The sequence below is a fragment of the Tachysurus fulvidraco genome, chromosome 7 (assembly GCF_022655615.1).
Source record: "Tachysurus fulvidraco isolate hzauxx_2018 chromosome 7, HZAU_PFXX_2.0, whole genome shotgun sequence".
Lineage (NCBI taxonomy): Eukaryota > Metazoa > Chordata > Actinopteri > Siluriformes > Bagridae > Tachysurus > Tachysurus fulvidraco.
The window spans coordinates 6,159,392-6,171,807 of record NC_062524.1 but is presented as its reverse complement, the minus strand read 5'-3'; the positions used below and the strand labels follow the sequence as shown (position 1 = coordinate 6,171,807).

Genomic DNA, 12,416 nt, shown 5'->3' with positions numbered 1-12,416 from the left:
GGTCATGTGATCTTTCATGGAATTGTATGGGTCCACCTGTGCTAGTGGCTGAATCAGGGCCAAAAAGAGGTTTACTGCTGCAAAGTATTCCCTTTCACGTGGAATAGAAGTCATTTCGCTGACTTGGGATTGGCTGTGGAGTTCACACTTATAGCAAATCCACATTTTGTCAACTTCAGCGCATTTACGAAAGCAGCATGACGGTCTCCTGGGATATCTAGAGAGAAGAGGCGTTATTAACTCCTGTTTGGACGAGTACACTAATGTAATGTACTCAGTAATACACTATGCATGTGTGATTTGTTGGGATGACTACATTTCCCATGACGAATAAAGCAAACCTTTCACAAATGGTCAGATCAGAATGCAGAAAATTGTATTTTTTTTTCTGCAGCATATGAAAATACGTCCCAGGAAAGAGGAAAAAACCTTGATATGAGTTTGAATTCACAGCCAAGGTTGTGCAGCTTGCTTCGTTACCTTCAGCAGGTGTTGTTTTAGTCTCGCTCACTCAATAATTTACAGTCATCACTTCTCTCGGCCCTTTGGGAAGCTTTCTCAGAAGCACGGCTATACTCCTCTGCTTGTGGAGGAAAAGTCTTGATGCATTGCTTTTTGCTTTTCGTTAGGCTGAATCACATGGCCTCTGCACCACATGCTTGACTGGAATAAATAACTACACCTCAACTTTTCCTGGTTTCAGATAATTATATTCCTCTAGTACACCTTATCAACTGCTAGCACTTTTTTCCCCTTTTTAAAAGAGGCTACATTATTTTAATACGCCATCCAAATAAGAACGTCGGGTCGCGATAGTGCGCATGCAAATAGAACGGCTTTGCAGACATAATAAAGATTAATTGGATTACTGCACTTAACTCTGAAAGAGGAAATTATTAGGCCCCCTATTTTTAGTCTCTGCTGCAGACTAAGCTAACCGTTACATATACATATATTTATACATATTGTATATATTGACCTGCTGAAAGCACCAACACACAATTAAGTGCTGAATTACTGTACTGGACCAATTTAGAAACTCAGATGGCTAGTGGAGTGATTAGCCAGCAGTTCCTCAAAGGGACAGTCCTTATTTTATTTTATTTTTTTGCAAAAAAAAAAAAAATCATTTTAATATAGCCTACTTTTGCCTGAAGCAAGCGCTTACACTTCTGTGCTTAACACATTACACATGCTTCGCATCAACAGACAAGTAATTTGCAGTGTTATTAACGGATATCAGTGAAGAAGAGACTTTCTGGGAACAGCAGGCCCAAAACGAACCAAATCTCATTAGGACATCCTGTCTGACAACTGCGTTAATGCTGATGAGAAAAATCCATTGTTCATAAGAATTAGTGGCTTGAATAGGACACATCCAAATAGATGAGGAATGAGTATGAACAAGATGAATCATTTTTAGTAGTCAGCCAATGATTCCACTGCTTTTTTTTGGCTTCATTGTTAATGACAACAGGAAATAAATCAGTTCAATGACTTAGCAAAATAATAAATACATTTAATGTTCAGCTGAAACGGCTGCTTCTGGAACTGAGAGCATGCAGCATGGACGTTCATGTCAATCAACAGATTCCTTCTTATAACAATGATGTGACCAGCCTTCCCTGGATAGTGTGATGGCAGTTTTGATCTAGATGTGTAAAACACACTCCGACTCAGAGGTGCTGCTAAAAGCAAAGAAGTACAGAAAGAATTTTATTTTTGCTGCAGCAAAACGCGTCTTCCATACAAATCCAAATTCTAGTGTTTCAGCTCTCTCTTTTGTACCCCATGTGTGTGTGTGCGTGTGTGTGTGTGTGTGTGTGTGTGTGTGTGTGTGTGTGTGTGTGTGTGTGTGTGTGTGTGTGTGTGTGTGTGTGTGTGTGTGTACATGTTCATGCGCCCTCCCTGGTTACTGAAGATGTATCTCTTTGAATTATCACTTCAGCAAGGCCACATTCCATTTTCAGTTTTTTTCGAGCACATGCACCCGTACTCCCCATCTTAGTTCCTATCTTTCTAACATGTACCATGTTAATGGCTGGAACTAAGGCATCTTGTTCCTTCTCCCTAGTCTGACTCCCATAATACGATAAAAGCACATAACAATTATATATTGAATATATATTATATATTAGAGAATGACCTAATCGAGCCTCAGTAGAAACTGACAACATATCTGAATCACAGGCTCATTGTAAATGGATAGTTGAAGATAAGAAGGAAGAAAATTTGTCTTTTTTCCGTCTTCAGTTTTCCACAGTAGTTACTGTAAGTCTGTGCCCATGACAGCCTGAAATTCCTGGTCTTGGCTGACAGTAGTGGAACTTGGTGGTCAAGTTTTGATGTTTCCTGCATGCAGAGAATTGCATTTATTTTATTATTATTTTTTTGCTTACCATGATTGTAGAGTGATTATTTTAATTATTATATTCTTCTCGGCTAATTGAACCAATCTGACCATTTTTTTCTGACCCTTTCATCTCAACATAGCGATTTCACCCACATACACTTTGTTTTTTAATTTTCACAACATACTCTGTAAACTCTAGAGACTGACGTGTGAAAATCTCAGGAGACCTGCAGTTTCTGAAATACACAAAACAGTCCATCTGGCACTAACGTCCACAGGGATCACTAACGTCCACAGAGATCACTAACTATCACAGAGATTAGGTTTTTTCTTCATTCCGGTGTTTGATAAATTAAGCTTTGACTTGTATCTGCACAAGTTTCTAACCTGGCTGAATGGATATCTCCATGCAGGTGTTCCTAATAAAGTGGGCACTGCGTCTAACTCCACTAATGAACAATAATGTGAAACTTAATGTTGTGAAAGCTATTTTTCTCAAAGATTTTAAACTGATTCGAATTTCCCCGGGGCAGTAATGAAAAATGAGAGTGTAGTCTTTGTAGTTTGAAGCAGTGTTAATCCAAATACAGAAGCACTTTTTTTGCCAAGCGCATAAATATAGAAAAAAATAACGGCTCTTTTATCTCAATCAGCAAAACAAGAACAGTGTCACAACATGTTGAGGGAAAAGTTAACCCTTAAATTATGAAACTGAATCACTCACAGCATAAAACAGAAACCTGGTACTGCATGATTGTTTTCCTTACTGGGAAAAGTGATTAACTGCATGGATTTTACAGTGAACACCTCCAGAAGTGTAGGCTACATATGTGGATGAAAAGACCTTGAGGTGCAGGTCTGAATCACCCATTGTGGGTTGCAATTTGCTTTGAAACTCGCCTCAATTCCAGTTTGTACCGTAATCTGTGCGTGTCAAATGTCATCAGTTGCAACACTTTGCTGCTGTGAAGACTGTTTAAACAAGAGCTAATAGGATGAGTTGTGAAAAGAGACAGCAGATGGCCTCTTTTGCAACGTTTAAAGAGCAAATGATATCCTCCTCCTTTTCAAACCTATAAAGAGCTTGACTTAATGACTTAATGCCCCTTAGATTTGCTAAGAATTTGTCTGCTGCGGCTGAGGCCTCCACCCCACACACACACTCACACACACACACACACACACACAAACACACACACACACACACACACACACACACACACACACACACACACACACACACACACACACACACACACACACAAACACCTCCCTTCAGGACACGTGGATGAGCACATGATCCCAATACACACCGTCTGTAAGACAGCATCTGCTACCATGGAGAAACCTAGAGCATGAGTCACAATGCCCCTCTTTCCAGATTATTAAACAGAGGGTGCCCGTGTCCTCCCCGGTGTCTATTCAAATCCCAACCTAATAGTCCCTGACACCCCCACCCACTTACACACACACACACACACACACACACACACACACACACACACACACACACACACACACACACACACACACACACACACACACACAGACTTACCCCCCAACCCCCAAACCAAGACAGACTTACTCACACAAACATCAAAATTTTCCTAAATATTCTGCAATAAATAGAATAAAATGTTATGCTAAATATACAATTATAATAAAATAACCCTTTATCTCTAACCCTTTTAACTCTAAGCCAAATATCAAAGATCTGTAATTCCTTCCTGAATGAAGTGTGATGGGGTGATGGGTGGAGTAACAGTCTCCCACTGAGGTGAAGCCTCAGACATCCATCCACACCTCCACAAAGAAGCTCAGAGCAAATGGCAACACAAAGACAAGCAGTTTTATGGGGACTGACGTATGCCTTGTATTGTCTTCGAGGGGTCGGGAGAGCACTTTGATCACAAAAGAGCGCCTGTCTCCCGTATGACAATATGGGATTATGGGTAACGCTAATTAACATTTTAAACAGAAACAGCAATTCGCATGGTAATCTTCAACCTAGATATAAATACATGATTATAAACTGTTTTCTGCCTTCCGGCATATATAAGACTAAACTGAAAATACTCTTTCTGAAGTATCCTTCCTATAATTATGTAGGACTCTTGATTAGTGACATTAAAGTGAAGATTTTGCAGAAATGAAATTATCAATCATCTTCAAACGCAGATAGAAGACAGAAACTTTGTTCTGATTTGATCAGCATCAAATATTGGGCTCATAATTTGAATGTTACCGTTATGTTCTAGCAAGTTATTGGCATTAAGGAACCTTTTTATTTCTGTAAATTAGCATTAGGGATTGGCCTTCCAATCAGTAGCCCAATCTCTTAACCACTCTCTATGTCTACATAATATACTGTAAAAAAAATTATTCCCAGCATCATGAAGTACTCTTAAAAATAAAAACACTTATATCTCAGGAAGATATAACCTTTTAAATTATCCCAGAATCCTTGGGGAACATTTTTTCCCTCAGAATATAGTATTGTTTGTATCGCAACAGCCAGTGAGTGCAAAAAAAAAGAGGACACGCATTAACATAATCTCTAACAAGATCAGTAAGTATCTGTACAAAGAAAGCAAGTTTTTGCTTTACACTGGCACAAAGTGGGGCAACCACCCTAAATCCTGTCAGGTCATTACAGCGAGAAGCAAAGCTCAGATGCTGCATTCAGACAGTGTTAATTAAGCCTTTGGGAACCCAACTAGCCATGCATGGTTTGTTTTTTTTAACTCACAACATTAAGCTGTCCCTGAGCAAAAGATGCTGAAAAATATGACACCCATTTGGACGAAGGGATAAACAATGGGGTGACGTGTTGGTGCATTCGGTAGCTTTGCTGTCTTACATCTATATGATCCTTGCTTCTGTCCTGAGCTTGGGTTACTCTCTGTGTGGAGTTCCATATGTTCTCCAAATAGCTACTGTATGTATAAGTTCTTCGGTTTCTTTCCACCTCCCATGAACATATCGCTGGGTGATGTGGCTATGCTGAACTCTCACTTGTAAATGAATCTATCCCAGATGAATTCCTGCCACATTCCCACTGCTCCTGGGACAATCTCTAGAAGCCTGATCAGAATAAAATGCTTACTGAAGATGAATCAATGAAAATAAAGAAGATAAATCGATGTTTATATACTGGGAGCAGAAAGAATAAATCATAATGAATTAAAATATGGGGTTGCCAATACTTTTAATCTTTCCCTTTCATGCTGAAAATCAATGATTAGAAACTAACACAGATAGCATAAAATAACATACTCTGAGTACAAAGTTGTTTGAAATGTTTTGTACAAACTTGACAACATGCTAATCCTTATGGTAAAGCAGGCTGAAATAATTATTATTTACAGAATTATTATTTATTTAACTTTACTTTTTTTTAGCATTTATAGCAAAAAATGATGTAATCAGATAGTTTAAGCAAGGTAAACAATGTAGGAACTAGCATAGGTAGGAACTAGCATAAATTATGACCTTTATGTTAATCTGTACCAAATAAGATGTGAAAAAAAGTTTTTTAGTAAGAATTTCTGTGATTTTGTGGCAATAATATTAAGTATTAAAATAATATTAATATAAAATGGTCATTTGTAATCGCAGTGAATACAAAAACTAGCATACTGGCATGATATTGCTGCAGCTGTAAGTTAGCATTAGCTGGTTTTCAATTCTTGAGGTAGATTTTTGTTTACCTGCAATATTTAGATGGAAAAATAAGTATGTTTAAGAATAACTAGAATATTTATTCATATGTATACTGGTTTTCATTTATCACAGGTTTAATACTAGTAATTTATTATATAGTTCATCATTTTAAACAGAGCTTAAGACTAAAGCCTAAACATGAGGTAAACATGAACAAAAAAAAGCTAATCATGCGCCACAAGATTTACGGCAAATGGACTGAAACTCATTAGTGGTTAAAAAAATCTTATATATTTCTTACTAGCCAAAGGGGACAGTGTACAAAAATATGCTAATCTTTTATTTATCTATGCATTTGTTGACCTCACAGCACTCACATTTCCTTGTCTTTATCTGCAGCTCTTTGGACATGTTTTAAAGAGGAAAAGATGGAGAAAGCAAGTCACCCATCTCCATGGAGACCAGCAATATCGCCAGCATCACAGCATCATCCTCTCTGTGAGTGCTGCATGTTCCACCTCCATATACACTCTCATAACAATCCCAAAATACAGCATATAACACACACACACACACACACACACACACACACACACACACACACACACACACACACACACACACACACACACACACTTCCTGACATACAATCCTGTCACCAGTTAATGCAGGATTGGGGTCCATTGAGAGTTTTGAGTCATACTCAACATCACTATAGTGTTTTTCATAATAGACTCTGACTCATACTGACATATTATAGTGTCATACATGATGAGTTCACAGTGTTAGATTCAAAACGTGTGTACGAAGTGTAAAAAAATGTGATATTATACCTGTTTCATTAAAAATCTACTTTAGGCCTATTCATGTATTTTTCACTCTTGGTTGAAGATATACAAAAAAATCATGCAGGCTTGGGTTAGCAGTGCCTACACCCTCGATTGATGCCTGGGTGTGCATAGTGAATATGCATATCTCTCTCTCTCTCTCTCTCTCTCTCTCTCTCTCTCTCTCTCTCTCTCTCTCTCTCTCTCTCTCTCTCTCTCTCTCTCTCTCTCACACACACACACACACACACACACACACACACACACACACACACACACCTCCCCCTCGGCACAAGCCTTTGTCTGCTTCAGGGGAAGGAGGAGGCGTTTCTGTAGCTGCAAAAGGCCAAAGGGTTTTGCTTTCTTGTGACCTTCACAGAGCACACACTTCTTTCCTGAACCAGAGAGATCCTTACCTTTAGATGGAAACTGCTAAATTACTGATAAATATGTCATTAAAAATGCTCTTCTGTACTGCACACGGTGAGTCACAGTACCCTTCACTTAGAGTTCAAGGGATTGATGCTAATAAAATAAAAGCTAGCATTATGCAATTAATATATGCATGGGTTCATTCAGATAAGCTTCATGTTTAAAATCCAAAAGAACATGAACAATAAGAAGAGGAACCTGCTGTCTCACTGTATAGATAAATTACTGAATTCTGGCAGCAGCACAAAAACCTGACAATTGAATCGCAAATCCTCCTTTCCCTTCATAATACATAATAAATTACATCCACACTGGAAATTGCACCGTAGCCTATATTCAGTGACAAAAAAGCAGAAAATGTCATGTTGGGATAATTTTTTTGCACTGTCTTTTGTCCTGCACTGTCTTTCTGTATTTTGTCTTGTCCCTCACTGTTTGCCCCAGGTTTCACAGATGCACTTTATGTGACTAGGACTAACTTAATAAGTACTTAGCTCTGTCTTTGTTCTATGTAGCACCATGGTCTTGGAGAAATGTTGTCTCATTTCACTGTGTACTGCAACAGCTATATATGATTGAAATGACGATAAAACCTTCTTCTTGACTCAAAAAATAAGTATGCATAGGATGCATGCTTAAAAAATAAGTATGCATAGTATGCATACTCAAAAAATAAGTATGCATACTCCAAAAATAAGTCTGCGTACTCAAAAATTAAGTATGCATACTCAAAAAATAAGTATGCATACTTAATATTAAGTATGCATACTCAAAGAATAAGTATGCATTCTCAAAAATGAAGTATGCACACTCAGAATATAAGTATGCATATTATGCTTACTCAAAAATTAAGTGAAGTGACATATGGCTAAGCACGGTGACCCATACTCAGAATTCGTTCTCTGCATTTAACCCATCCAAAGTACACACACACAGCAGTGAACACACACACCGTGAACACACCCAGAGCAGTGGGCAGCCATTTTTGCTGCGGGGCCAGGGAGCAGTTGGTGGGGATTCGGTGCCTTGCTCAAGTATGCATACTTAGTTTTTATGTGTGTATTTTTTTTGTGTGTGTGTGTCTATACTATTGTGATTGTGTGTGAGACACACTGGACAGACTGGATCAATACAGACTGGATTTTTTACCTCTCCAGAAAAATGTTATATAATATTTATCCATATTAATATTTTGATTCTGAATATTAATAAACAGCCTTTGGTTAATTCTCATCTTTCACTCAGTTTACATTTTGATATTCATAATTACATTTCAGAATTCTGACCGTTTTAGATGAATGCGGTTCTTCTAGTTTATTATCGTTTCTATAGTAACAGCCAAATCAAAGGGACTTATATGATGGATCTTCTATGAATAAGAACACTACAATACTACTATTGTAATAATATAATAGCTATAATAGCTTGGTTTGAGTTCTGTTTCTGCCCTGTGTGTGTGTGTGTGTGTGTGTGTGTGTGTGTGTGTGTGTGTGTGTGTGTGCAGTCTTCATGTCCTCCACATAACAGGGTTTCTTCACTTTACTCCAGTTTCCTCCCACAGTCCAGACATGCGTTGTAGAGTGCCTGGCATCTCTATGATGGGTTTGGCTCACCAGTCTCTCTCTTCTCTTAAAGTCTATATGTCATCGAAAAATTTCCAGCTTTATATGCCAACATGACGTTCCGACATTGGCACCTACATCCGACATTGACGTTCCGACACCTTCCAAAAAATCACCATATCAACCACTACACACATTTACACATAACATCCACCAGTGTAAGCAGTTACTACTAATGATGTTTTAGATGAATTTGGACAGCATTAACACCTTTAAACACACATTTATAAGAATAAAAATTTATGTTTTCCTAACTTGAAAAAATTACAGGTCACTGATCGGGTGCTAATCGACCAATAACAATAAACTTATCACCCGTTACTTTATCTAAGAAAACTTGGGGAATCATACAACACAGACATGGCTGATCTACTAGACACAAGGATGAGTAAGCACACTTTTTACCTTTTAAACACTTTTTTATGTAAATGGTAGCTTGATCGATTTGCACGGTTTAGCATTTTAACACTAGCAAATGATATCACCCTGCAATTTGCCTAGCAGCAGGAAAGTCTCTAAACACGCAACTGGTGTGAGTTGATCATTTGCACACCATATTCTAATAAAATGACATTTGTCAAGTAATAAAAAATAACTCAGTTGAACATTTCTGCTTTGCAACTAAACTACGCATTTGTGAGAATGAGAGAAACTTTAGTGAAGGACACTCAACAGAAATCCTCCTTTGATAGGCTTTTTGCGTGCGTCATCACACCATGCCATGAGCTCTTCAGTCCAGTGTAATTACCAAGCACTACTGGAGCTGAATGCACAGCCCAAGGATTTAACTGAGAAACAGTCTGTAATTTAGCGAGATATGAAATTCTTGCAAATATGTTTCCATGGTATTTTTTTCCTTTTAGTTCTCTTTTTGAACGGTTGAGAAATAACACAGCTTTGTAGTATAATACAATAATTATTTATTTCATAACACAAAGGCAAAAGTAAATTACAATCCATTACAGGCACACACAAAAAAAGTTCAGATTGCGCCGTTACAGTGACACAATATCTCTGAGAAATTCAAATGCAAATACAAACGTTGGAAAAAGCTGTAGAAATGTAAATCATGATTGATGCTCTGGAAAATGTGTGAATATGGAAATTTGTACAAAGTGGATTCCTTATGTGACTATGAAGGAGGGTCGTCTCCATGAATCGCTTTATATTTGGCCATTTCTTCAGGAAAAACCTTCCCCAGCTCAACGATGAGGAGACTTTTAAACTTCTGTAGAGAGATGTGAGGAGATGTTAGAAGGTTTGTAGAATATATATGGTTAAATGTGTTGTTAAAATGTTGCCTCACCGTCAAGGTATCGATCTTCCCTTTCACCTGTTCATTTTTAGCCAAGGCTCGCTCCAGACACTCTTTGGTGTAAAGCTGTGGATTGCGGCCCTGGTCGATGTATCTGTCAGGAAAAATAAAAATGATTAAAGGAGTATAATCTAAAGATGGCTGGTTTTAGTTACTGTGAAAATATGAAAAACCGGTGACCTGGTGAGAAAATCATTAGTTAGACAAAGAGAAGCACCCCACCCCCCAGACAGCACTCATCCATTCACACGGTGATGCATGGGGGTGGTAGCATCATGTTGTAGCAATAGGGAGTGAGAAACTGGCTAGAGTTAAGGCCATAGAGTCAAATACAGGGTAATGCTAAAAGAAAACCAGTTCCAATCAAGTCTGCAAGAGACTCACCTTCCAACAGGACAACAACCCTAAGCATACCTCCAGTGCTACACTGGTGTGATTCAAAACCCAGCATCTAAAATGGGTTCGAATGACCCAGTCAAAGCACAGACCCCAATCCGATTTAGAATCTTTATAAAGACTTGGAAACTTCTGTTCACTGAAACAGTAAAACATGTCTGTCCAACAAAAATAACTGAAATATCAGCATCCAGCGAAAGTGTAGTGTGTTACTCACTCAAATGCTTCCAAAGGTACATGGATGTCGTTAAGCTGTTGCCGGCACTTTTCAATATCCTGCAGTCCTGTGATCATCAGATTTCTGCAGAAAACGACATAACAGCCATGACGTTGTTAAGGGCCTCAAACAGGCCTCGATTCCACAATGTATTCTGACTGTAATTCATTCATAAAAACAGGTTTCAAAAAAGGTTTTGACTTCTTAAAACCTTTAAGCAATTTTATTTCACAACTCAGCATAGAGAAAAATCTAGTGTCCTTTTGACCAGCTTTTTTATATATATATATATATATATATATATATATATATATATATATATATATATATATATATATATATATAACCAGATGTCCTGGTTTAATATAGGCATTTTCTCAGCATTAATTACTTATTTATAAATTATTCCTATGGACCAATCAGGGGTCATATTTGTTATCAACAACCAATCAGTGATCACTACTGATCCCATGGACTAACCACTGTATTTTTCACCCACATAAACCTTTGTTATCCATTTTAAACTCCTTTCTTGGCTAAAATAAGAAATATTAACTAGCTTTAATGTCATACCTGAGACTTCTAGAGCTTTTCTAAGCACAGATGAGCTACTTATATAAGACAAATTAGCTGACATTAACTAGCTTATGTTACACAAAGCAAACAACTTCTTTATAAAAAGACTGGCTGCAGTCGGAGGAGTGTAAACGTTTTTAGTTTATACTGTATTTCACTTTAATCGGTTTGGGTCTTTAATAAAGGGACGTGTTTGTGATTTAGTCCCTTGATAAAAGCTTACAGTTTCTGATTCAGTCCTGTTTGGCTGCTTGGTTGAAAATCGCTGACGATGATTCCCAGTTGTCGTATATTTTCGATAAATTTCTCCAGGTGCTCTTCGAGATTGTCAAACTTCTCAGCCATATTGAGAAAAAAATCCAACTCCACATGAAGAAGAAAGTATAAATAAATGTTAAAAAAAAAAAAATGTCCCGTCAGTTTCTTGTTCTTGTTTGTACGCTTTCCGGCACTCGTACGAGCCAATAGGCGTGAGCTGTCCTTAGTAACGGCGACAGAGTTAACGTAAAGCGTTTCAGAATGCTGCAAAGTGTCGTGAAAAAGAAAAACTAGCAAACAATGATCGATGGATACATTTATTTAGTAATTTATCCTGTGTAAATAAAAAAAAACCACACACACACAACAGAACAGTGGACTGAAATGTGTTTTAAATCCACGCACACACGATCGTAATGAAATAATCCGAAACATGAACACAAATATAAACAAACTGAAGTCTAAATGAAACCTATGGACTTGGGAATAATGTAAATGACGCCAATTACTCGCCAAATTCCACCAAGTATGAAAGAATCTGGGTGAGGGGTGTCGGCAAGGACTGAATTCCAAATGCAACCTTTTTCCCTAGACGTGAGCACTAGGTAATATACGGCATAATACAGTATACAGCCTACACTAGGCACTAGTGCACTAGGTCTCGCATTGGAAGTGGATTTGTACACAACCAGGACAGCTGATGTACTAGAAGCCCGACCCTCCTCCTAGCCTTCACATGTCGGACCCCACAGTTTAT

At 37.9% G+C, this 12,416-nt stretch overlaps 1 protein-coding gene across 1 annotated transcript; it reads right to left on the bottom strand.

Moving 5' to 3' along the window:
* Positions 1-9,800: 9,800 nt before the first annotated feature.
* med10 (mediator complex subunit 10) lies at positions 9,801-12,151 on the bottom strand. Its single transcript, XM_027133741.2, has 4 exons — positions 11,625-12,151; positions 10,826-10,909; positions 10,204-10,306; positions 9,801-10,125 (listed from the first exon to the last, which is right to left on the bottom strand). Exons 1-4 carry the CDS (start codon positions 11,744-11,746, stop codon positions 10,030-10,032), a joined length of 405 nt encoding a protein of 134 aa, XP_026989542.1. The 5' UTR covers positions 11,747-12,151; the 3' UTR covers positions 9,801-10,029.
* Between the last annotated feature and the right edge of the window lie 265 nt (positions 12,152-12,416).